The following is a 27,668-nucleotide window of genomic DNA, read 5'->3' as shown; positions in this document are numbered from 1 at the left end:
TTAAGCCTTTCAATACTGAGCGGGCTCCCTATAGTTGTCTTGGCCACCACACCGCCAACAAATAAAAGGCTTATTAAGGCCATTAACAAGTTTATTAAAATAATTTTTTTTGCTGCCCGTCCAACCTTACGGTTGGCAGGCAGGCGAAAAGGCGAATTTTTTTTGGAAATCTCATTCACGGGCGGGATGAGGTTTCCAAAAACAAATAAAAATCTAATAAAATGTTTATTTTTTCATTAATAACATGTCCCTGCTCAGGTGACAGAGTTCACACTCGCCCGGCTCACACTCCTCCCCCCGCCGGCACAGGCAGCGCTGAGCCCTCACGTTTCATGCTGGGTGGGTCTTAATTGGCCTGTCAGCGTGAAATTGCCTTCCGGGCCTGATCACGCATGGCGGTCAGCTTCCCGACAGCCCCTGCCCGCCCCGCCGAGTCCGCATGCCAAGGGCAAAATTCTGCTCTGAATTTTTATTTTACAAAATGGAAGGACTTGGCATTATCGGTACATTTGGATGCTGACCTGGGATGTTTTTTAAAAGGTCATAAGTTCACCTTGGAACTGTCAACAAGCAGGTTTTTCCAAGAAATCACCTGACCTTTATGGTACTTGAGGAAGATCTGGTTGTTTGTTTTGACTTGCAATCACTTCAATTGATGGAGGAAAAAACTGAAGAAGACCAAAGGCTAGTAACTTGCTGGAAACCAGAAGGCAGAGAGAAAAAATACTAACTTTGAATCTTCCGGTTTTGAAGGCGGTCTTGTTGGGGAACAAGCTGAGGAAGGAAGGCTCTCACTCTCTACCTTGCCTAAAGTTGTGCATGGCTATCAATCTGTAGCCAGAGAACTCTCATCAGCATGTAACTGGTCTACATTTGGATCTACAAAGCTGAGACCAGTCTGTGAGAAATTCCAGATGTCCACCGGGATCAGCGGCCTGTCTTCACACGAGGGAACTCCAGGTTGACAGTGTCAAGGCCCTGCGAACCTTATCCTTTATTTTATGACGCCCATTCCCAAAAGCCCATCTCTGCAGAGAGACTCTATCTGTTTGTCCTTTGTTTGTGTGTGTGCGCCTGTGTGTGCTAGGGGAATTCTTTAGGAAAAGATAGATAGTTATACTCCCCGATTATAGTTGTGTGTTAACCAGTACTTGCAGCTTGCTAAAAAGAGGTTTCATTTTATAATGAACAATCATTCTTAGTTTATTGAAAGAAGCCTGGTTGAAGACTCTTTTATTCTGGGCACCAGTAGGGGAAATAAACAATTGGTTATTTTGGTGAGAAAATTGAACTTTTAAGTTAATGGCATGACCTTCGGAGTAGTGGGTCTGGATCATACGTGCACTTCTCCCACCCCAGTCGTAACACAACAACTCTGAAAGGTCAGTGGCCTGAAACGTTAACTCTGATTCTCTCTCCACAGATGCTACCTGACCTGCTGAGCATTTGCTCAAGGTACTGGATAGGGAACTGGTTGCCCAGCTTTAGTTGGCACAAGTGTATATTATGCGATGAGGGCTTGGAATTAATAAGTTAACTAAGGCTACAGGGATTTCAAGTTGTTCTACTGAATTGTGAGAATCCCTTTTGATAATGCCAAGATTGTGATGCAGAACATTGGGAATTGCTTTTCATCGGTAACCATGTCACAGGTGTATTTTTTAGTGATGACAAGACAGGTGCCTGTATAAATGGGGAAATAGTGCATCATGTAGCACATTGCAAACTGTATAGAGTGTGAAACAAAAACAAAAATAGCTGGAAAAACTCAGGTCTGACAGCATCTGCGGAGAGGAAGACAGTGAACATTTCGAGTCCGTATGACTCTTCATCATTTGGTTTGGTTCATATTACATAAGAACTAGGAACATAAGAACTAGGAGCAGGAGTAGGCAGTTCAGCCCCTCGAGCCTGCCCCACCATTTATTACGATCATGGCTGGTCTCATTTTGGCCTCAACTCCAATTTCCCGCCCTCTCCCCATAACCTTTCAACCCATTACTAATTAAAAATATGTCTATCTCCTCCTTAAACTTATTCAGCGTCCTGGCATCCACTGCACTCTGAGGTAGTGAATTCCACACATTCACGACCCTTTGAGAAAAGTAATTCCTCCTCATCTCTGATTTAAATCTACCACCCCTTAGCCTAAAACTATGGCCTCTCATTCTAGAGTGCCCCAGAACGGGAAACATCCGCTCCACGTCTACTCTGTCTATCCCCTTTAGCATCTTATATACCTCAATTAGATCTCCTCTCACATTCTTCTAAACTCTAGTGAGTATAGGCCTAAACTGCTCAATCTCTCCTCATAAGACAAGCCCTGCATCTCTGAAATCAATCTAGTGAACCTCCTCTGAACCGCCTCCAGTGCAACTACATCCTTCCTCAAGTAAGGGGACCAAAACTGTGCACAGTACTCCAGGTGTGGTCTCACTAATGCCTTGTACAGTAGAACAGCACTTCCCTATTTTTATACTCTATTCCTTTAGCAAGAAATGCCAAAATTCCATTTTCCTTCCTTATTACCTGCTGTACCTGCATACTAGCTTTCAGCAATTCATGCACGAGGACACCCAGATCCCTCTGCACTGAAGCATTCTGAAGTTTCTCTCCATTTAAATAATAAGTCGCCTTTTCATTCTTCCGACCAAAATGGATAACCTCACACTTATCCACGTATTGCACACTGCAGAGAGAGCCCTTCAGACTTAAGATGCTTGAACTGAGGCAACACTGAGTTGAAGTCATGATTGAACAGTACACTGCTCTGGTCTGTCAACACCTTGAGTACTGTCCCCAGTTATCAGATATAAGGTAAGCATAAATGTGCTTGGAGGAAGTGCCAATAAGAATCAGGAGGCTTAACCCTAATGTCAGGGGGCTTAGTTATGATGAAAGGTGGAGAGCGTCTGGGTGTGACATTCATCTCCGCAACTCCCCTGGAGGTGGCACTACATGAGCCTTGTGCCCTCTTGGGGGTGGGTGGTGGGGAGTGTGTGCCATGCCACCAGCTGCTTCTGGCACAACCAGCGCAGCTTGCCCTCTTGAGGATGGTGTCTTGCGAGCACCGGAAACAACTGAAGGCGTGCAATCCTCACGTCACACAGTCCTAACGGCTGCTGCAACTCTGAACTTCCTAGTTTGGACCATGCGGGTGAACTGAAAGAACCCATACCTCACTCTACAAAGCACAAGCACTGAGCTGCAGGATGGGATCCAAACCAGCGCCATTTAAAGGTACAGGCACACAACTTGCAGTTCACTTGAGTTTGAATAACTTTTCCTTCCTGGAAGTACTCATGAGTCTTTTTAGAGATGTTTTTGATGAGTTGTTAGCTTTGGCAGATATGTTATTGCATCCTTACGGGGAGGATTAGGTGACTTGTCCCCACACAGGCTACAGCAGGTATGGGAACAACAGTTACTCTGGCATGACAGAAAGAGGCCATGCTCTCTGCCAATGTGGAGCCATACACCTCTAGGCTTCTTGATAGTCACAGGAGGCTGTCAGTCAGGCCAGTCAGTGCGCCAAGAATCTTGGAGTGTATGCCCATCAATGTTTTCTTTTATGCCGCCCCCATCAAGGCCTTCACCTGAGTTCACTGTAGCAGAAGTCTCCTGTGACCTCAGTCTCCAGTAAACTGGCAAATAAGCCATCCTTCCCCCTGGCCTGGCTGCAGCCCTCTCATGCGCACTGACTCACCACATGCTGACCCTAACTCTCTCCTAGCCTCCAAGGTTCGCACAGTGCCAGTTGTCTAGTTGGTGTCGGCGAGTGTCAGATCAAGTGATGGAGTCGCTTTTTCTATGCTGCACAGATGCTCTCTCTCTTCCCCTGGGGTTGCTGTGGCTGGCAGGTGGCAGCGTTCCTATGTGAGAACCAAAAATCAGAAGGGGAAGGTTGGTGGATGGAATGGAGATGGATGGAGTAGAGAGCAAGACGTTTATGGTCACACCATTGGCAGGTAATGCCAAAGAGCAGGATGAGGGTGAGCCAGGAGTGGAGAAGGGATATAAGGCAGATACTGTAATCCTCAATCATAAGATTATAAGAAATAGGAGCAGGACTAGGCCATTCTGCCCCTCAAGTCTGTTTTACCATTCAATAAGATCATGGCTGATCTGAATGTGGCCTTAACTCCATTTTCCTGCCTGTCCCCAACGCCCCCCCCCATCATAACCCCTAATTCCCTTGTCGATCAAACATCTGTCTACCACAGCCTTGAAATTATTAAATGATCCAGCCTCCACTGCTGTCTGGGGAATGGTTTCAGTGTGTTATTGCCATGGGCTCTGTTGCAGCCATCCTCATAATGCTGAGAGCAATCTCTTCTGTGGGACTCAGAAGATGCGGGTGATTTGTCCCCTGCTGGTTCTGCTCTGCTTCTTTCTATTGCATGTCACATTGTTCTGCAAGAGAAATGGTAGAATGTCAGTGATTGCCCAGTGCTGTGTTTGAGTGATGTGCCTACCATAACTGAATAGCTGGAGGTACATGGAGGCAGTGAGTCGTGGATGTGAGAGTGGCAGCATTGGTATTTTACTAATAATTTAATTCTTTGCAGTGGTGTTGAAACATATTTTATGCTGGATTTACCACTACCCTCTACTATATAAAATATCAGTTAGCTCTGAACCAAATAGGATAGGATTGCAGGATTAAGCTGGTTTGCAGACTTTAGCTGCAGACCTTTTGGCATCTAAGAATCATAGTTACTGGACTCCATATCAGGGAAGCTTGGGACTGGTCATGTACCGGATATGGGGATTTTCCAGATTTTGATTCCTGCGGTAGAGGAGTGGGTGGTGGGTGGCTGGGTACAGGATAACTTTAAAGCAGGGCTGACTTCTCTGCAGTGCTGGACCCATAGGACGGGGAGAAGAAGGGATGAGGGATGGACCAGACGACTTCCGTCGTTAATCCTGGACCCAAGAGCAAGGGATCAGCGTGCCTTAACCCGGATATGTTGGACAGCATTGCCTGATGGGGTCTGTAGTTTCCAGCATAGATCTTGGCTTTTGGGCCCTTCTGGGGTGCCAGATAAGGAGTCCACCACCTGGAAGTTTATAGAATGTACAGCACAGACGCAAGTCCTTCAGTCCAACTGGTCCAAACTGATGCTAATGTTCCACATGAGTTTTCACCCACTTTTCCTCTTCCAACCCTGTCAACATACCCTTCTATTCCTTTCTCCCTCATGCACCGCAGACATCAGCATATAAGTCAACGTTTGAAGCTTCGAAAAATCCATCCCAAAACGAGGATCAACTTATATACCCAGTGTAAAAGTGAACCGCCTGTGTGGGTGGCGGCCTTTTTGAAATATCATCGACATCTTACACAAAGAGTGAGCGTGTCTTAAACTCCCACGCGTGGTCGCAACACAGCCCATATTGCCTTCATGATCCCTTGCGCCTGGTTATAAGGTACCAGAAAGTAAAATATACATTTGTAGGGGGAAAAATTGAAGCTGACTACTAATGTGAATGTAGCATGTTATGGCTGGAAAGGGGAATTGACTTATACATATAGTATGTGCAAAGGCATTATTTTTGGGACCAGAAAAACGGGATTGTCTTATAAACCAGGCTAATTTATACACCACGATTTACATTACTTAGCTAGCTCCTCCTTAAGACATCCAAGTAATTCATTTCAACCACTCTGTGTGGCAACAGGTTTCACATTCTGATCGCTCTCTGAATAACAACTTTTCTCTTGAATTCCTTGTTGGATTTATTAGTGACTACCTTATATTTATGCCCTGTAGGCTTGGATACCCCCAAAAGAGGAAATGTCTTCTCTATACTTATCAAACCCCTTCATAATTTTAAGACCTCACTTTGGTCAACCTTCAGCCTTTCCTTTTCTAGAGAAATGAGGCACAAAAACAGTTCAGTCCTCACTAATACTTGAAAGCTTTCACTTCTGATACCGTTCTTGGAATCATTTCTGCACCTTCAGTGAGCTATGAACTCACTACACAGCCAGACCTCATGCATTGTCTTGTTAATAATCGGTGGCTATATCATGATTTCATAATCTGCCACATTAAGAATTACAAATTGATCCCAACATTTTTAATCTGCATTACTTACTGCAAAATAATGAAAAGAAAATTGTGTAAGGTTGAGTAGCCCCGCTCGTCTGTGCAACCAATAACCCACAGGCAAATGATAGAAATGGCAGAGTTGCTTCAGTAATTGCATTATATCATCATTTCTGTTACCTTTGTTGTTATGGAAATGAGTTACTTATTTGTATCCAAACAGCTTTCAACATGAAATCGAGCAGTAACAAATACCTTGGCAGCCGAGGCTACCTTGAGCATTTCTGTTGATAATTAATTGATGGTTATCTGGTCGTGCCTGACAAACACCTGAAGAAACTTGAAAACTCAGCAGAGTCAAGCATTTCATCTAAATGAGAAACCTGTTAGAAATGAAAGAAATACTTGCATTTATATAGCATTTTGAGGACCATTGGACGTCCCAAAGTGCTTTACAGCCAATGAAGCACCTTTTGAAGTGTTGTCAATGTTGTAATGGAAGAAACAAAGCAGTCAAGGGATAAATATTGGCCAGGACACCAGGGATAACTCCCCTCCTCTTCCTTGAATGGTGTCCTGAGATCTTTTAACTTGAGAGGGCAAATGGGGACTCATTTAAATGTCTCATTTGAAAGCACTTCTAACAATGCAATGCTCCTTTAGTGCTGCATTGGATTTCCAGCTTAGATTGTCCTAGAATAAGATGTGAACCTCTGCCACAGAGGGTTAGGACTGCAATCCTGATATGGCATCATGCACTCATCTATGGGAAGGTTATCTATGAGAAGTTCTACGTTTCTTCACCCAACTTGTAATTCATGTGATGTGGACATCTCTGGGCCTGGCAAGGCCAGGGTTTATTTTCCAAATCTAAATGGCCTTGAGCACATGGAAAACATGGATCAAGTAAAGAAAAGCAAATTACTGTGGATGCTGTAAATTGAAATAAAAAACAACAAATGCTGTAAACACTCAGCAGGTCAGGCAGCATTTGTGAGGAGAGAAAAAGAGTTAATGTTTCAGGTCATGACCCTTCCTTGCAATGTCAGTCAGATCAGAGGGGTTAGACTTGGGAACTCTATGGTTTGGGGGTACCGTACTTCCCTATCATGTATTGGAGCTGGTATAAGACTAGCGGACAATACGTATGGTGAGGTGAGGCGTACCACCCAGATGCAGGGAATAGGTGGGGGCGGGTGGAAACAAGGCTGAAAAAGAGATCTGGAACCCTTAAGGTGGAGAGATTCTTTTTCCAAAGGAGCATTTAAACATGGGTCTCGTCCTTACATGTGGGGATGATACTGGGAGCTGCATGGGGTTTCTGGGGATTGAGGTCCTGAGCACTGTCCCAATCCCCAGATGGCAATGAGGTGCTGGAGTTTAGGTGGGCATCTACAGAATTGCAGGCACCTTCTGAACCCATGTAGATGTGGTTCTTTCCCACCTACCCAACAAAATTCTGGGAGAGTCAGCAGCCTTATTTCCAGCATCACTGCCAGAATTATGGTCCATATGTTTTTGAGCCACTGGCTCTAGTCTGTCCTATTATAGACTGCATCTCCCCTGGTGTAACCTTCCTTCTACAATTTACTGACAATTAAAATTCATCATCCAATCAGTACTGTTTTACTTCAGCTACTATCCTGTTCTTTACAGTCTCAGTTGATCCTTTCCCACTTGGCTTCTGAAAAAAAACTATTTAACCTTGTGTAGGCAAATTACATAGAATTTACAGCATAGAAACAGGCTATTCAGCCCAATTGCTCCATACCAGTGATTGTGCTCCACACTCCTCCTTACTTCATCTAACATACCATTTTACTCCTTTCTCCCTCATATGGATGGTATAGCATGCGCTTCAGGAAAACACCAAGTGTCGGTTCAATTCCTGTTCTGGCTGAAGTATTCTTGGGACCTGCCTCCTCAACTGTCCCATGCTTTATGGGGAGGGGTGTGCCTCAAACTATATAGCCAATTGTCTCCTTCTCTCTATTAAATGCCTATGGTCCCTCATGGACTTCAGCTAATTACCTACCTATGCTATATTTTGGACTATCCCACAATGAGAAACACTTCACCTACTGTATCGAACTCCTTGATAATTTTAACATACTTCTTTGAAGAACTTTTAAATCCACAAAGACAATCAACTAAAGCCCAAGGATGTCTAGACATCCATAAGTTTCAACAATTGAGTCCAGGACAGTTGCTCCCTATATACGACACCTTGTCCCCAAGAGGACATGAACCAAAATGCCTCATTAAGCATTTCAATTTGGACATAGCAAAAGTGACACACTGTAAGACATATGAATATAAGTTCTTTCTTGTCAGGCTGTATTCTATAATCTCCAAACCTGATCAGTAAAAGATTTGTTTTTCTTTTTCCGAGGAATTACCCATCAAAGTGTAATTGAACAGAACCTAGCGTTGTACATTTTTATAAAATTATATCCTCATTGCTATTTCTTAAATTTAAACTGGACCTTGTGGCTGACAAAAAGACCATTAAGATGGCTGACCCTATGTCTGTGAGTCACTGGAACAAAATAAGCTACTTTGCAGTTTTGGAAATGTCACACCTTGTGAGGACTGATGAACAACTAACAGACTGCCTGAGGACTGCACAGCCCAACTTCAAAGGGAGCTACATTTGTATTTGATAAACCAGGCCTGGCAGCAGAAACAGAGTCTATGGAGACAATGACTTCCCAAACACCAGACCCACAACAAACAGTACCTCTTTCAACCCATAATGGCTGAGACGTTATCAGCCTGGAGCACAATTTCTAGACACTGGATAAACATTCTTTGTTGAAGGCCTTGTGGAGTGTCAAAGTCACATGATCTAAGACTCAGGCTCGTTGAACAAGTTAATATTGCCTTCCTGAGCTGCAAGCCAGTCTGCTGCTTTAACATCTGACTAGCAGGCCACACAGAAGGAGCTCTGGCCAGATTGGACAACTGACCCCAGCTACCCTGCCTCTGCTGAAGGTTGTGTACCATCACCTACAAAACTGATTCAGTGCCTATTTCATCTTGTGAAGTCACACCACCAGAAAAGTGAATCTTACACCACCAGTTTTCAGCCCTCTGACCTCCATGAAGCAATTCCTCATTAGATTTTGATTCTGGATTCTGGAACTCAAATGAACCAATATTTGATTTCCCTGTACTGGAAAACGTACTTTTTTTTATTGCTCCCTTTACTGTATAAGTATGGATGGGGTAATTTGCAGACCCTCCTTTTTGTGGTTTTTGAATGTGTGCAATGAACTAACCTTTCTGAGTTAATCCTACCTTGAGTTTGCTGTGGGGTTATTAGTAGAAATCGGATCCACAAAAGCAGAGGGGTTTGGGAAATATGCCGCCAATTATTTTTTAAAAAATCAAAACCCCTTTCTGTTTACAGACGGGTGGTGAGAGGAAAACTCAGTGCTGTTTGAACTGTATCCCTCCTGCCCGTAACAATGGCATTAACTCTACTTGTTCTCATAAGGGGAAAAATAACTTGTTTTAATTTCTAACCAAAGTCTTGTTAATTTTAAAGCTCTTTCCTTTCATTTTCCATTCACAATCCAAGTCATATAACTTGCTTAGATCTAGGTCATCTGTATCTGTTTTGAAAATATGGACTATTCCCCATCGGCCATTCTTCAATGAAAAATAGTTTTGTTCTGTCAATTTCTCCTAACTGCTTTGAGTTCTTATTCTTAGTATCATACTTGTTTATTTTTTATTCATTCACAGGATGTGGGCTTCGCTAGTTGGGCCAGCATATATTGCCCATCCCTAGTTGCCCTTGAGAAGGTGGTGGTGAGCTGCCTTCTTGAACCGCTGCAGTCCATGTTCTTGTTACTATCCTCTCCATATTCAACAGTGCCCTTTATGAAGTAGAGTGATCAAACATGCTTGTGGGTGTACAGTGCCACCGGCCAAGAGTACACATTGGGAATCTGGATGTGTGCCTTCCGCAACCTTTGGCCTTGCCTAAGGGAGATAACCTTAGATTGGCCCACGGGATTGCAAACCTGTTGCAAGATAGTTATGGAACAGAACAGATGTAAACACTGTGAAATACATCAGAGGAGCTGAAGATACAGGCAATAAGCCAAAGAGACCCAAAAACCTAACAGTAGGCAAATAGTCATTTGGTAGTACAGAAGTGGAGTATTGCTGAAAAAAGAGACATGGCAAAGCTTTTTTGTCTTGGACTCATCAGAACACTTGGCAAGAATACCAATATAAGGGGTAAACAATAATTTATTGTTGTTTTCCTCTTATTCTTGTGAAGTGTCCTGAAGAGTGCAAGACGAAAGGTTTTGACATGTCACTTTTAACAGTAGGCATCAAATAAAGGATGAAATAAATTAATTATTTGCACTTCCTGATTCACATCAAGAATTCCAAAGACGTTGATACGTTTTCTGCCTCACTGACCTATCAACAAAGAAAAGGAAATTTGGCATTTCTAGTGCTAGGATTGGCCATTTCCTTTTCCAGTGCACCAATAGGAAGGTGTAGTAAACATAGATAGAAGTGATGCTTCAGTTATTAGTTTGATAGTGTGCATTTCCAGAAAAAATTGGGTGCTGTATGAAATTGTACTTCATACGTGTACTGTGCAATTGACGTAAATCACCCTTTCTAATGTCTTTGACTCGATTTTCATCTGAAAACATTTGTTTAAAGGCAGCTTTATTCTGTTTACTTTCTTAAAAATCCAAACCTTATTCAAATCACCTTAATTTTTCTAGTCAATATAAAATGAATTACCTCAGTAAATAAAAAAAGATTTTCTTTGAACTTCTATTTTTTAATAACTGCTGTAGCAGCAAGCAGGTGCTATCCCCAGAAAAAAAATTCTTTAAAACCACCAGATTGTTGTTTCTCCTACTGCTGTTGACTGGAAAATCTCTCAAATATAAGTTTTTGTGAGTCCCTCATAAACTGGTGTTTCTAAAACATTAAATGCTTATCCCATACTACTTATCACAGCCTAATGCTCAGGAGGTAAAGTTTTGCGCTAATGATTTTGAGTAAAGATCAAAATTTGGAATTAGATTTAAGATTGCTATCAATATCATACCAACAGCGGGTTAAAACTGTGAAATGAGCAGAAGGATTGGAATATTGGTTCACATTTGGAAAGTTTACAATCTCAACCTGACTTTTTTTGTAATTTATTCTTTCATGAGATGTGGGCATTGCTGGCAAAACCAGCATTTTTTGTCCATCCCTAAATGCCCTTGAACTGAGTGGCTTGCTAGGCCATTTCAGAGGGTGATTAAGAGTCAACCACATTGATGTGGGTCTGGAGTCACATGTAGGCCAGACCAGGTAAGGATGGCAGATTCCCTTCCCTAAAGGATATTAGTGATTATTTATTAGTTGAATTTAGTTCCAGCAGCTGCCTTGGTGGGATTTGAAACTAAGTCCCCAGAGCATTAACTTGGGCCTCTAGATTACTAGTCCAGTGAAATCATCACTATGCCACCATCTTCCTCAAACATTTCACCGACCAAAGATGAGGATGGGATTGGAAACCAAGCTTGAACACTGGAATAGCAGGCCATCGCCTTAAGCACTCAGTTGTTTCGGTGCCCCAACAACCTAAACAAACTGAGTGGAGGCAAAATGTTTCTCCACAAGAAAACAAGACTATCTTTGTCTTTAAATCCCTTCATCATTTACCCCCATGAGCCATGGACTTCAGTTAGAGCTGTTACTTTTCTGACTTTGATTCACAATGCAAGCTCCATCTTTCAGTTCCATTATCAATGGCACCATGTCCTCTGCTCGGGAATTCTCTTAATAAAACCTTTTTGCCTCAACATTTCTATCCCCTTCTTGAAAAGCCTGCTCAAAATAAACGATTTACTCGTGACTTTATTCAACATTAAATTCTCTATTCTTTGCGCTCAGAGTCCACTATTCCCTCTCTTAGGAAAAAAGGATTGTATTTATATAACAACATTTCACAATGTTAGGGTGGCCCAAACTGCTTTACAGCCAATTAAGTACTTTTGCTATGGAGCCACAGTTGTAATAGAGGAAACACTGTAGCCAAACTCTGCATGGCAAGATCCCACAAACAGTAATGTGATAATGGCCAGCTAGTTTTTTTTTTTAACGATTAGCTAATCATTGGTCACTAAACCAGGCAGAAATCTCCTGCTCTTCTTCAAATAGTGCGATAGAATCATTTACATCCACCTGAGGGGGCAGATGGGGCCTCAGTTTAACATCTGATCCAAAAGACAGCTTCTCCAGCAGTGCAGCATTCTGCCGGTACTATGTTGGGAGTGTCAGCCTAGCTTTTGTGCTCAAGTCTCTGGCGTGGAACTTGAACAACCTTCTGACTCAGAAACAGGAGTACCACACTGAGCCACAATGAATGCAATGGAAATATATATGGTCATTTTACTTGATGGCATTTACCATAGATTTGGCATCATCAGCCTTATCCAGTGATTGTCAACAGGCTATTTAACATCAGGACCATCTCGGCCTAATCCTGTCTTCATCCAACACCCATAAGATTTGTATTTTCAGCATGACGTATCTGATACCAATCAAGAGCAGAAATGGTCCCTAACCTTTTCTGCCCGTATTCTGGGAGTACAGACCGTGAGCTATCATGCCCCCCTCTTTGCTCCACCTGCAATCAAATGGCGAAGCATGGGCCTTCATGGCCTGAATGGCTCAATAACCATCGTTGAAATCCTTCATTTTGTGTTTGGAGTGTAAGAGACCTCACTCTGGTCAAATTGCTGATGAATACACCTGTCTTAGTTTCCATGGAGGAAGTGCTCACTGCTGAGTCCACCCAGGGTTGGACTCAGCTTGACCTATTAGTTCAAATTAAAACAACTGTGTCACTATGATCCCTTGATTCTGCAACAACCCCACTTATGTTTTACATTAGTTGAGCAATTTTGCTGTTGTTTTGCTGATGACCCTTAAACGATAGTGGTGGAATTTCTTATGCATTTGCACCTAGTATACATGGAAATATCCGGCAGAAAAGACCAAGCTAATGTGTGTCTCATTTAATTACACTAGGCTGAAAATTCCTCAATCTTTTACACTGACTATCAATCCTTATGCCTGAATGTATCTTGGCTCAGTATAATGGCTCCATCCCCATGCTAGGGAGAAAATTTCCTGCAGTTACACTGATTCAAAACAGGTGTTTAATTAAGTCCAGGATTTTAGACGCAGCAGGGAACAGGAAGTTTTCTGGTGTTTTACTGTGAGTTTTTTCTTTAAACTTTTTTTAAAATCTATCCATGCTGAGATCTGTTCTGCATTTTCTGTAACTGTGGATTCACTCTAATGGCATCATGAGTCATCACATTCTAATTTGCAGCTTCTTAAACTGTCTTGCATGAATGATGGTTAGATGTCTTGATGGTTGGACCAGTTGAAGCTTCAGTTATCACACACAAAGGAGCGTGAGTTCCATACATTCCGCAGGCCCTGATTGTAGCACTGACTTCTGCGTGAGTTATTTCAAATTTTACTTCCAAATTTCAGAGTGAATTGATACCAGCAGAATCAGTGAAACTTCCTAATATGTCCCCACAGGAAACGCCGCCCCATTAGAGTCCAACACACTAAAATGGATCTCTTGTGAGTTCGGCCCACAAGTAGTTGATGGTGTATTGCTCACTTTCTTCATAATGTGTACGACTCTTAATTTGGGGTTTCTCGCTACCCTCTAAGGTCCGCACCCCGTACCTGGTATCAATGAGACAAAACAAACTATTGATACAATTTCCACTTTATGTGGAAAACCTTTATTAACCCACCTAGCAATAGTATATACTTACAACATCAGTTGCTTAGAAAGGCCTGGGTGCAGGAGCTCGTTCCCAGGTGGTCGGTGCACTGAATGAATTCCTCCACACGACTTTCTGTGATTGAGCAAATCACACTTCCCGCTTGCAGCTCCAAAGTCTTGGGAGCTGTGGCTTTATACCCCTTTCTGACCCTGGTCTTGCAGCATGTAATGTAACGCCTTAAATCCAGTTGTCTGACTGGATTATCAATCCAACGCTGGCCGTGCAAAGGCAACCTGCACGTGGTCTCAGCAGGGGCTGTCTCCAGGTACCTGTCAGCAATGGATGTGATTTTTGTTTCTTTGTGTGACAGGAAGAAAGCCATTCACACATAATGAGAGACAATTGTCTAGGTCAGTTTCTGTAATCAGGGTGTCTGGTGGTCAGCCACCAGCCCAGTGTCCTGTCCTGATACGTCGGTGTACCCTTGTCCAGTCTTTGTTTTTAAAAAAGTTCCATATAAGCCTCATAGTTGATGTCTTTGGTCAAAAATCTTCTCCCTTCGTCCGATGTCCTCTGCACTCCATGTTCCTACCACCCGTTTGAGCTCAGGACATTGGCCACCTCATAACAGGTTACATTTTCACACAAGTATAAAAGGTTCAAGAACGAGCGGGCGCAGATTTGAAGTGATTTGCAAAAGAAGCAAATGTGGCGTGAGAAAAATCTTTTTCACATAGCGAGTTGTTCGGGTCTGGAATGCACTGCCTGGAAGTGTAGTGGAGGCAGGTTCAATTGAGGCGTTCAAGAGGACATTAGATGATTATTTGTATAGAAACAACCTGCAAGGGTTCAGGGAAAAGGAAGGGCAATGGCACTAGATCATAATGCTTATTTGGAGTGCCAGTGCATACATGATGGGCCGACTGGCCTCCTTCTGTGCCATTAAAGTCCTGTGATTCTGTGAAAAGAAACAAAGGGAGGCCTTACAGCATCACAGGAATACACAAAATATCAGAACGCCTTATATAAGGAAAGCGAGCCACCCAACCCCATTTCTGGCTGTTGTAGTATTTTATGGTGACGATGCAGGCCCTATATGACGATCCTGAGGGCTTACTTAAGCTGTGAAAGCAATGGTCAGATAACACCATCAGTGCCACAACTTATTTTTTAATCTGCCCAGTAACAGCAACATGGCAGGAGGAGATGACTGGCCAGAGGAGTTTTACAACTTTGCCATGCTTTTAAGCCTAGTTGTATGGTGGTGGTGCAAGGAAGGTGTTGTTTATGAAGAGCAGTTGGCCAAGATCGATAAGTAGAAATATTGGATTCATGATTTTATGTCTTGGGTAAATGAGTTTGTTGGCCAACCAAACTCTAACTGCATGCCTTCCTATGTTCTCCTCAATTGCTGCTTGCACTCAGTAAAGGGGAGAGGCTGATGTAAGAATAAACAGTGATGGTTTATTAAGACATAGGGCAGAGCACCAGATCATGGATGTTTACTTAGAAACCTCCAGAACTAGACTTCCAGTTCCCAGTTGCCCACACTGTACAGTGATTTGTCAGTGCTGTCACATGATCAATACACTTGCATTCTTTTAAAGGGACAGGGTACCTCACTTTACCACATCCCTCCCCCTTTACTTAAAAGTACAACTAACAAGCTTAAAGCACATTAAGTATTTGCACAATAACTATTTACAGGTCAAGTCTCTCAGGAGGCCTTCTTCAACGGGTTGAGCGCCTTAGCCCAGCGACCTCAGCTGGTGTTTCCGGGACCTCCCTTTCAGGGGCAGTTGCCCACTATGTCCCTATGTCCCTCAGTGGATGATTTCACCATTTTCTGGGTGCAGTCTTGTTCACTCCTGCTGCTCCTCCCCTCCAAGCTAAAACAGATAAAGGGCAACAAGCAGAGAACAATACAGCGATGAGCTAGATGATGTGTGAGGAGAAAGAGGAAAAGGAAAAAAAAAAGTATTTTTGGTTTTCTTTCTGAGGACTGTCAATAATTTCTCTTTTCCTTCCTGCCTGTCCTTTTCTTGGTAGCACTGACCCATATCTCTGTCTTCTCTTTAATTTCGTTGTTGGCTGGACTAGACTCAGGCGTGAGCCAAACGTGAATGAGCTCAATAGTTGGGCTTTCCGACAGCTCTTCTGAGAATTCAAGACCTTTTAGCTTTAAAACTTCAGGGCTTTTACGCAGCTGCTGCTTCAGCTCTTCCAATTCTTTCCTATTCTCATTAATAGTTTCCTGGACAATCACATATCGTTGCCCCTTTTTGGCTGATTCATTCCTTAACTCAGCCAGAAACAGGCTTAACTCTTCCTTTTCTTCTTCATATCTTTTTCATGGCACAAATTGGGAGCCGATTGAATTTTGTAGTGCATGAAAGTCCTTTAATAGGTTTTCCATTTCCTTTTGAAGGATGCTGACTTCAGTTTGAAATCTGTCTCGGTGTAACACTTCTATGGGCTTCTCCCATTGGGTCTTTGTGTACTCATTTTTTTCTTGCAGCAACACTTCTGGTTTAAATTGGGAACTTAGCAGGCCCCCAAGAATTATCTCTCCCCACCAGTTCCTTCTAAGGAGACTCAGTCGCCTGCCTGACATTACAAATAGGGGTAATTTTGCAGACTGTTCCTCATACTACACCTTGACTTGACATACCCCTTTCACGTTTATTTCTTTACCCGCGTATGTCCTCAGCTTTGTGTCCAAAACTTCTAACTTCAGAGAAATGGTTCCTTTACTCAGATATCTAAATGTATGCTCTCCAGTGACGGACATTGATGCTCTCGTATCAACTTCCATCTTAATGGGTTGCCAATTGATCACTATGGCTACTTGGATTGGCCCAGTTCTACCCACTTTCAGGTTATATAAAGAATGTCTGATTCTATTTCTTCTGGCTCATCCATGAGGCATATTTCATGATTTTTCCTTCTGCCTTTATAGTGTTGTTTTAGCCTTTCTCTGCAGCGCTGCCTTATGTGACCATAGCGGTGGCAGAAAAAGCATCGACTTGTTTGAGTTATCGTTTGCTCACTGGAGGCCTGGATGTATTTCTCTCATTCATTTTGTGGGTTTTCACTGCAGCACTGTTGTTTTTCAATGGTCTGCAGCTAGAGAGCATTTCCCGCCTTTCGTGGAGTCCAAAGTTTTCCGGCCTTTTGTTGCCGGATTGTCCCGCTCGACCAGATGGACGGTGCCATTTTGTGTATCTTTTAAAACTTTGGAATTTCTAACAGCACTCTCCATCATGGTAGGTAATTCTAATGCCTTATTGAAGTCTAGACTTGGTTCAGCTGGCAAACGCATTTGGATAGTATCATCTCCAATCCCGCACATCAGCCGATCTCTCAACATTTCACTAATGGACGTTCCGAATTTGCAATGTTCAGTTAATGCCTTTAAAACTGCCACATAGTCAGCTATTGTCTCCTCTGGAAACTTGTTCCTTGAATTGAACTTGAAGCACTGCATAGTAACTGAGGGCTTTGGTCTCAGGTGGCTCAGGTGCAAATTGTGCAATTTTTATTAACTTATCAAAAGTCTTTGAGTCTGGGGCGCTAGGTGGCATAAGGCTGTGGATCAGCCCATACATTTTGCTGCAGCATGAGGACAAAAGAGTCACCCTCTCCTTCTCTTCCCCCGCAATGTCATTAGCGGTAAAAAAGAACGCTAGGCATTCGACATACTGAGACCAGTCACCTGCAATGGGGTCGAATGGATCGACACGCCCGAACTGCGGCATCATGACCGACTGCAAGGGGACTGTGCTTCTGATAGGCTTTCCAGGTAATGACAAGTTTAGGTGTTTGGCTTACCGCGGAGTTGCCCTCACTCTAGAGTCTCTTATAATTTTCTGTCCATAGCCATTTTTCATATATTTACCCTTTTAAATGTATTGCCATTTTAAGAGCAGTCATTATTTTTTTTTATCTCTGTACCTCCAGTTATCAGCTTTTCTGTGCTGTGTTTTGCACTCTTTTTGAGTTTTGGCGGGATCTCCATGGTCGCAATTCTGTAGGGTTTTTTTCATTTTAAACTGCAGCACTGCTTTCTGCTCCGATTGCCATCTGTCGCCTATTTTATAAGTAAGTGTAGATGCTTTTTCCCATGCTTTGCTCACCCGGCTTGAAATTTATTTTCTTCTGTTCTTTATCCTGGTTGCCACTTTTATGTCTTGGGTAAATGAGTTCATTGGCCAACCAAACTCCAAATGTACACTTTCCTGTGTTCTCCTCAATTGCTGCTTGCAATCAATAATGGGAAGAGACTGATGTAAGAATAAACAGTGATGGTTTATTGAGACATAGGGCCGAGATCATACATGCTCACTCAGAAACCTCCAGAACTAGGCTTCCAATTCCCAGTTGCCCGTGCTGTACAGTGATTTGTCAGTGCTGTTAAATAATCAGTACATGTACATTCTCTTAAAGGGACAGGGTACCTCACTTTATCACACATGACCACTGGGCATCGCGGAATATTTGTGCAGAACTTCATCCCAGATGCTTAACTTGATATGTGGAAGTACATGGTCTGTGGTAGATGTGGGCTTGACTGGGAAAAAATGACTTGTTTCTTCTTCCATGCTTTTTTGTCCTTATTTTAGTCAGGAATCAGCTGTAGCTTGAGCTGGTCGCACTCTCATCCCTGAATCTGAAGATCAAATTGCTTTTCAGTGCAGCACTGAGGGAGTGCTACATTTTCAGAGATGCTATTTTTCAGATGACATGTTAAAATGAAGGCACGTCTGCCCTTTTAGCTGGATGTAAAAGATCCTATGGCATTATTTTGATGAACAGCAGTGGAATTCTCTCTGGTGCCCTGGCCAGTAGTTAGCCCTCAACCAATATTACCAAAAAAATGTGCAAATGCTCCCTTCCACTCACCCTCTCCTCCCCAGGCTCTAACTTTGCTCTGTTTTTTATCTAAAATGGTTTCTAACCCTATTTTATCATCAATCTTTGTCTCTAACTCTTACAAACATAGAATCTTACAGCATAGGAGGAGGCTAATCAGGCCATTGTGCCTGTGCTGGTTCTTCAAAGAAGCTATCCAATGAGTCTTGCTCCCTGCATTGCCCCGCCACTTCCTCCCCTTAAAGTATTTATCTAATTTATGCAGCTCCCAGCACCCTTTCAGGCATGATCCAGGACATGACAACTCACAACAATTTGCATTAGCATATAAATCACCTGTTTCATTAGATAGGGGTCTTGATAATGTGGATATATAGTAAGGACTTTTTTCTTAATTGTGCATGCTACTGTTTGAATCCTAAAGTGTCACTAATGTGCAATCGAAACTAGCGCTTCAATTCTTCAGGATTATAAAAATTGTCATTATTAAAACATTCCTGCACAGTTATTATAAAGCAGGGCAGGCATGGTTTGCTCATGTGCTGAGAGTTGGGTATCGCAGCATGCACTCAGTTAATAGAGACATTCATTCGTGCATGAATGTGCTTTTTATATTCATCCTATTCATGGCACCTGAATTTCAAACTGAACACTCCTCCTGTCCTTGGATAATGTCTGGAGAATCTGATTTGTTGAAAATGTCAAACATACCACACAGACTTCTTTCTGCAAATTGTTATGAAAGGAATAATAGCTGATATAGTATTGACAAAAGTAGTACGTGTCTAACTGTGATACTAAGCTTTCAATGTATGCTCTGAATCTAACTGTGATACCGTCTTTTAAAGGATCCCTTTGTGAAGAGATGGTGAGGAGCTGTGATTTGCTGCCATGTCTCAATGGGGGAGTGTGTTGGAATACAAGGCCAGGATATGCATGTGATTGCCCAGCTGGGTTCACTGGGCACAACTGTGAGATCAATGTGAATAAGTGCTCTTTAAAGCCTTGTTTGAATGGCGGTACATGCTTCGATGGAATAAACGTAAGTGTAATTCAGGGTTGTGAGGTGGGGGAGAAAGATCAGAATTTAAATTATTCAATTAAGTGTCAGTATCACTTCCAGGGTCTCCATCCTCTAACCTCACCAACAACTCTGCTACACATACTTTGCAATGTATCAATTCCCACTTACCCATCACTCCTGCCCTTGTTTCAGGTGTTTCCTTTCTTTACTCTTTCATGAGATGTAGGCCAGTGTTTGTTGCCCATCCCTTCTTGCTCTTGAACAGAGTGGCCTGCTAGGCCATTTCAGAGGGCAGCTAAGAATCAGTCACATTACTGTGGGCCTGGAGTCACGTATAGGCCAGAGTGAGTAAGGATGGCAGAATTCCTTCTCTAAGGGACATTAGTGAACTCGGTAGGTTTTTATTATATTCCAGATTTATTAATTGAAATTAAATTCCACCAGCCACCATGTGGGATTTGAACCCATGTCCCTGGATTACTAGGCCAGTGATATTACCACTACACCACCATCTCCCCTCAGTTAGTCACGTTCCCCTGCTCTTTCCCATTTACCCTGCAAATATTTTTTTTGTTCTTGCTGACCTAGATTAGCTGTTGACCTTCCAACACGACCATTTTGAAGTTCTCATTCTAAACCCCTCTATGTCCTGACGCTGCTCTATCCTTATCACCACCTCCGCTCCTACAAACCCCCAAATGCTCAACATTTCTTGAACCTTGGCCTCTTCCACATCTTCTCCTCTCTTTGCCAAGCAACTGGATGTAAGTCTTTTTTGATCTTCGCTCTTTTTGTCCATCTCAAACCCTTCCTACCTCGTAACTCACTCTCTTCCCCTGTGAACCTCCTTAAAACCTGCCTCCTTGACCCCTCTTAATATCTTCTGCTTTGACCTGCCATCTGATTTTATCTTCCTAAGTTTCTGTGAAGCAACTTGGGATATTAAGAGCTCTGTATAAATGTGATGTTGGCTGAGAACTGGTTCCTTTGAAGCGTCTATAAAATGATGTCTAGCCAGTGATGGAGCAGAACAAGTAATTTCCGATTAATAAACAAGCAATGCAGGAAATGCAACACCGTTAACTGTTTTGCTCTGGCTGAATTCTAATACTCATTAGTGTCAGGAGCACTAGTGCAGAAGAATGAAACACGTTAGACTTGTGTCTTTCAGGAATTTAGTTTACCCAAGCATAAATTATTCAAGAACTTCACAGTGATCACAACAGGGAGAAAGGGCAAGCTTTTCACACCAGGTGATAGGGTTAGATGAAGAAGAGTGGGTGGAGCATAAACATCAGCATCAATCAGTTGGGCCAAATGGCCTTTTCTCATGCTGTAAATTCTATGTTATCCAGTGAAATGCAATTACTTCAGCTAAGTGTGAGCTATACTGCTGGTAGGTTATTGCATCAGGCAGGCAATACTATTAAAACTGATGCTGCTGTTACACTGGCACATCTTCCGCAGAGATCACTGGACAATAATCAGGATGGCTAACTCTTTAAATAAAAACACTAAACCCTTGTAAATCATAGGAGCTGTGATCATTCCCAGTGCCTGTCCACCATCTACAAGGCTCAAGAATACTCTCCAATTGCCTGGATGAGTGCCGCTCCAATAGCACTCAAGAAGCTCGACGTCATCCAGGACAAAGCAGACCCTTTGCCACCCCACCAACCACATTCACTTCCTCCGCCATCGATGCAGAGTGACAGCAGCGTATACCATCTACCAGTTGCACTGCAGCAACTTACCAAGTGAAAAACATCTCCTAAATCCTTGAATGATGTTGGTGGCATGAATGATGAGAATGAGCTGACAGTGCCAATTTCACATGACCCTGCAACCAACAGGCACATGAGGCATATGGCTCCCCATTACGTGCCCCTCCACCTCCCCCTGCACGCCTCTCTCTCTCTGTGCACTCCTTCATTGCGTGCCCTCCCCCTGCACCACCATGTCCCTCCTCCTATGCCCCCATTAAGCTACCTGCCCCATCGCACCCCTGCTACTGCCACTTCTCCTTTGGTTCCAAGCCCGTTTCATATTCTCTCCTCCCTTTGCCAATCAACTGGACATAAGCCTCTTTGTGTACCCAACCCCTGCATGCCTCCCTCCTGCATGACCCCCTCCCCCTGAGAACCTTTTCTGTGCCCCATTTCCCCTGTGCATCCACCTCTGCACACACTTTGTCCTGTTCAACACTCCCCTTGTACGACATTAATCACATGTGCCCCTCCCCCAGAGTGCCCCTGGACCTGCCCATCTTCATGTGTCCTGTTCCCTGTGTACCCAGGCACTCAGTCCCTGCACACCTTCCTCTAAGCCCTCCCCCGGGTACACCCTCCACCACACTGGGCGCCCATTTCCTTATGCATCCTCCCAGCCCTAGTTCACCTCCCTTCCAGAAAATTACATTGTGGCAGGCTAGGAATTAAAAGAACGTGAGATAGGAGTCCCTGCTATCATTCGACTCAACATAAGGCTCTCTTACCCCAAATCGTAACACTTGTTCATATATTTAAAAACATTTTGCAGAATAATTCAAAAGGTTTTCAAAAAGCCTGCAAAGGTTCCTGAATAATTGCTTTTGTTGTACCTTGCACTGTCTTACAGGTACATGTAAATATCACCATTAATGTAACAACCAGACATGCTAAGCAATTAGTTAGTCACAAAAAATAAAATGTTGCGACTGGTTTGCCAATCTGGCATCCTCAGTGCTGGATGTGACATGCTACACATTGGGAGAAAACATGTTTGCTGAATACATTCCCCAGGGGCCATTTCATTTAGTGTTTTGTTCCTTCCATCAGCCTTTCGCCGTGAAAACATGCCCGAGGGTCACTGACGTGTCCTGCAATTAATCTCATGTTATATTCAGGTAGAATTAGGAACACTACTAAGATTCTAGATTTAGGTAAGGCGGCCTTCAATCCACGAGACAGAGAATGTCCGCAGTAATATAAAAGCAAAATACTGTGGATGCTGGAAGTATTAAATAAAAGCAGAAAATTGCTGGAAAATTTCAGCAGGCCTGACAGCATCTGTGAAGAGAGAAACAGAGTTAACGTTTTAAGTCTGCACAACTCTTCTGCAGAGCTGTTAACTCTGCTTCTCGGTAACTCTGTATTTCAATGTCCACAGTAAACTGGGCAATGCGTTATTGAATAAAATGACAGAAGATCAATGGGAGGTGTTTAAAAATAATTTAATGTGATACAGAACCAGTTCATACTCCTAAGGTAAAAGGACTCTACTCAGCAAAAAACAGCGGTGAACAACCAAAGAGGCAAAAGACACCATAAAATTAAAACGAAAAGCATACAGGACTGCACAGTCCCTGGCAAATGAGATACAAAGAAGAACCAAGAGCAACAAAACAGATAGAAAACGCTGCAAGAAGGGAGTATGAAAATATTTGTAAGCAATGTCAAAATTAACACAAAAAACATTTGCAATTATATTTTTTACTAATGACTTAGATTTTGGGATAGAAAGCCACATATCCCACTTTGCTGATGATCCAAAGATAGGTGGCATTGTAACCCATGTAGATTATAGAATCATACAAAGTTTACGGCACAGAAAGAGGCAACTTGGCCCAGTATGGTTGTGCTGGCCAAAAGTCGAGCCGCCTCACCTAATCCCACTTTCTAGCATTTGGTTGGTAGCCCTGCAGGCCACTACACTTCAGGTGCATATCCAGATACCTTTTAAATGAGTTGAGGGTTTCTGCCCCTTTCAGGCTGAGTTCCAGACCCCCACAACTCTCAGGGTGAAAAAGGTTTTCCTCATCTCACCCCTGATCTTACCACCAATCACTTTAAATCTCTGCCCCCGAGTTACTGACTTCTCTGCTAAAGTAAATAGGCCCTTCTCATCCATTCTATCCAGGACCCTCACAATTTTGCACATCCCAATTAAATCTCCCCTCATCCTTCTCTGTTCCAAGGAGAACAGCCCCAGCCTATCCAATCTTTCCACAGAGCTGAAATTTTCAAGTCCTGGCAACATCCTCGTAAATCTCCTCTGTACTCTCTCTAATGCAATTATATCCTTTCTGTAATGAGGGACCAGAACTGCACACAGTACTCAAGTTTTGGCTTAATTAATATTTTATGTAGTTTGAGCATAACCTCCCTGCTCTATACCTCAGCTAATAAATGAAAGGATTCCTTATGCTTTCTTAACCATCTTATCAGCCTACCCTGCCACCTTCAGGGATCTGTGGACATTCACCCCAGGTCCCTCACTTCGTCGACACCTGTCGTTATCCTCCCGTTTATTGTGTAACATGAAAAATGGAAGGATAAATTCCAAAGCAATACTAATAGATTGAGTGAATAGGCAAAACTGTGGCAAATGGGTTTGAGTATTGACAAATGTGAGATCGTACACATTGGAGCTAAAAATGGTAGAAGAGGGCATTTTCTAAATGTTGAAACTAGAAACAACGGACGTCCAAAGAAATTTAATGATTCAGGTAGATAGATCAATAAGATGCCATGCACAGTTATTTAAAAAATCAAAAAGGCTAATGGAAGGTTGTCCTTTCTATCTAGAGGATTAAAGTGAAGGAGATAGATATCATGCTTCAGCTATACAAAGCCCTGGTTGGAAGACACCTGGAATACTGTGTTACTTCTGGGCACCACACCTTATGAAGGGTATATTGCCCTTAAAGTGAGTGCAACAGAGATCTAGAATGACACCTGAACTCCTCTTTTCTGAGGATCATCACCTTGCCGTGTTGGAGAGGATTGCATGTTCCAAATGACCCCAAGAGTGATGCCGCCTGGAGCTTATGCTCCTGGTGGGGTCTCCCATGGCGGTAAGGCCAAGGGGGAGGTTCCAGACGAAGAACAATCCAAAAAGTCCTCAACGGCAGAGCAAGTGGAGGAGGGCTGCAGCTGCAACAGCTGCGATGGCGGGAGAAGGCCGCAACAGGCATGTGGCCCCAGTTGTCATGGCCCGCCATGCCACTGAAATTGGCCACCAACCACCAAGACTATGTGGAACCTGGCTGCGCACTGGAGTCCCCATGCTAAACTATGTCACGCACAGGCCTCTAACAGGCAAAAAGCTGTGTGGTGATGGAGGATTTGTGACAGGGGCAGGCCTGTGGTACCTGGAGGCCCCCAGCTAAGACTCTGCATACAGGCAGCGGATGTGTGATGGTCGTTGGGCCCCTGTGTCGGGATAGGGGTGCCTTTCAGCAGCTGCATCTGCGACTAAACAGTCTTCTTCAGGATACCTTCTGCTCAGCCCGAACCGGGAGGGGGTTAGAAAAGGTGCCTATTTCCACTCCCCTGCACAACAATGTGACCCCGTTGCGGAAGAACATGTGGATGCAGAATTGGGATCCTCAGTCATCTGAAGTCTCACCAAGCCTGTTGGACATCATCTTCAATTCTGAGGGACCGCCGCCGATGACCTGAACTCCAAGGGTTAAATTATGAGCAAGTTTACACAAACTAGGCTTGCATTCCCAGGAATTTTGAAGGGTAAAGAGTGATTGGATTGAAGTTTTTGAGATATTAAGGGGAACACATAGGGTAGATAAGAGAGAAATTATTTCTGCTGGTTGGGCAATCTAGGACTATGGATCTTAGCCTAAAGCCAAACCTTTTAGGAGTGAAATTAGGGAACACTTCTATATACAGTGGGTGATAGAAGTTTGGAACTAAATGGCAATTGATGTTAAATTAATTATTCATTTTCAATCTGTGATTGATACATTAATGTTAACCAAAGGTATTGAGGGATATGGGGCAAATGCAGGCGTGTAGAATTAGTTCGAATATCAGCCATTATCTCATTGAACGGGCTTGAGGAGTGAAATGACCTCCTTCAGTTTCATTGTTTCTACGTGCATTGCGACAGCTGTGTATTCCATTTACTGAAATACTTTGTTTTGTGCTGTATATTTCTTTTTCTCTTTATAGAATTTTGAATGTACCTGCACCCCTGAATTTACTGGAGAACTATGTGAGAATCGTGTTGGACCATGTGATTCTTCACCATGCATTAATAACAGGAAGTGCGTGCAGACGGAAATGAACTATTACTGCAGGTATTCAGGAATTGGGCCTTTAGATTGTAACATTTAAAATGTAACTCCATTATTTAGGGAAGGCAAGAGAGAGAGTGAAGCCAGCAAATTATAAATCTCAGTCTAACATCTAATGGAGGGAAGCCATTGGAATATATAATCAAGTTCGGAGATCGTAAGCAGTTGGAGAAATTTGAGCTGGTTAGAGCCATCCAAAATCGATTTGTAAAGTGTATTTCATTTTCTAACAAACTTAATCAAATTGTAAGGAACTAACTAAAGCAGTGGACAGGGGAGTATCTATGGATGTAGTTTATATGGATTTCTAATAGGAATTCAGTCAGGTTTCACATAAGAGATTGTTAACTGAAATTAAAGCTCATGGAACTGAAGGCCAGTTATTGACTCGGTTAGGAGATTGGTTAGAAGACAGTGAGTAGGAATAATGGACATGCACTCGAATTGGAAGGTAGTGACTAATGGTGTCCCATGAGGATCTGTGCTGGGGCCTCAGCTATTCTCTATATTTATTAATGACTTAAATAATGCAATAGAGAGCCATATATCCAAGAGATTGGTGGTATACTAAGTAGCACTGGTAGCAAAAAATTATAAAGAGACATTAAGTGTGTGGACATAACTGTGACAAATGGATTTCAATATAGGTAAAGGGACAAGAAAAGGATAGTTCTGAATTTTTTTTTAAATGGTGAAAAGCTGGGAACAATGGGGACCCAAAGGGACCCATATATTGAGATCATTAAAATGTAGTGCTAAAGTATATAAAAATAAGACTTATGTAATGGTAAGCACTACATTATATTACATCTGGAGGGCAAGGGTATAAGGGGGAGGAGCTTTTGCTTCAGCTAAACAAAGCCCTGGTTAGACCACATCTGGAGGACTGTGTACTGTTCTGGGTATTGCATATTAGAAAGGATATATTGGTCCTGGAGGGAGTGCAGAGCAGATTTACTAGAATGTTATCAGGGCCCCAAGGGTTAGATAGTGAAGAGAGATGACATAAACTTGCAATAAAGAAGGTTTAAGCGATGATTTGATTCAGGTTTTTTGCATTTTGAAAGGAATTAATAGTGTGGCAGAAATGAGGAACCTTCTCTCACAACAGTAGATGCTAGCTCCATTAATGAACCTGAGCCTGAAGTCGATACATTTTTGCTAGTCAGTGGCATTAAGAGATTTGGAACATCAGTGGGCAGATGCAATCAGAATATAGATCATCCAGGTTTTTATTGTAAGATAATTCAAGAAATTAGGACCTAGACAGCTGAAGACACAGCAAGCAATGGTGGAGCAGAAGCCAGAGTTGGGATGGAGTTTGTGGCACAATCCAAAGACATTGGGTTGGATTTTCATGGAGTCAGGAAGAGTCCATGGACGGGTGAAAATCGCAGCCAGGGCCCGATTGTGGGTTTCCCGACCCTATCCCTGGGGTTTTTAATATTCAGCAGTGACATTTAAGGGTGCAGGCTGGTTTTGGGAAATAAGCCTGCACCCTGCACTCCTGACCTGGCAGACTCAATTGTCCTGGTCCTCTGCAATTTTCATGCAGTTGTGCCAGCTTTTCAAAGAGTCATGTTCATGGCACCTCAGGGGTGTCGTGAACCATAGACTGAATTTTCGCCCAGGCAGAGAGGCTCTCTGTCTTTGTGAAAATGGCAGCGGAAGCCTGGATCTGGAAGTCCCACCCCGAACCCAACCCCCGCCATTTTCACTGGAATGCACAATAAGGCTTGGCTGATAGCCCAGACATCCATTAGAGTGCTGATACAGCTGTGCCTTAGGGAAAACATTTGTATAATTGATAGCTCTGGCTCTTTGATTTCTCCTGGCAATTTCACAATATTTATTTGCAC

At 43.0% G+C, this 27,668-nt stretch overlaps 1 protein-coding gene across 1 annotated transcript in view; it reads left to right on the top strand.

Annotated features, from left to right (window-relative positions):
• Positions 1 to 27,668, top strand: part of LOC144681104 (protein eyes shut homolog) — a 440,210-nt gene that overhangs the window by 129,443 nt on the left and 283,099 nt on the right. Inside the window, exons 4-5 of the mRNA XM_078542836.1 lie at positions 19,561 to 19,754; positions 25,685 to 25,812. Of these exons, the coding sequence (XP_078398962.1) occupies positions 19,561 to 19,754; positions 25,685 to 25,812 (322 nt within the window). The remainder of the gene's footprint in view (positions 1 to 19,560; positions 19,755 to 25,684; positions 25,813 to 27,668) is intronic.

The sequence above is a fragment of the Cetorhinus maximus genome, chromosome 5 (genome assembly GCF_964194155.1).
Source record: "Cetorhinus maximus chromosome 5, sCetMax3.hap1.1, whole genome shotgun sequence".
NCBI classification, from domain to species: domain Eukaryota; kingdom Metazoa; phylum Chordata; class Chondrichthyes; order Lamniformes; family Cetorhinidae; genus Cetorhinus; species Cetorhinus maximus.
Note: the sequence above shows the minus strand (reverse complement) of the source record. Positions and strands in the feature narration are given on the sequence as shown.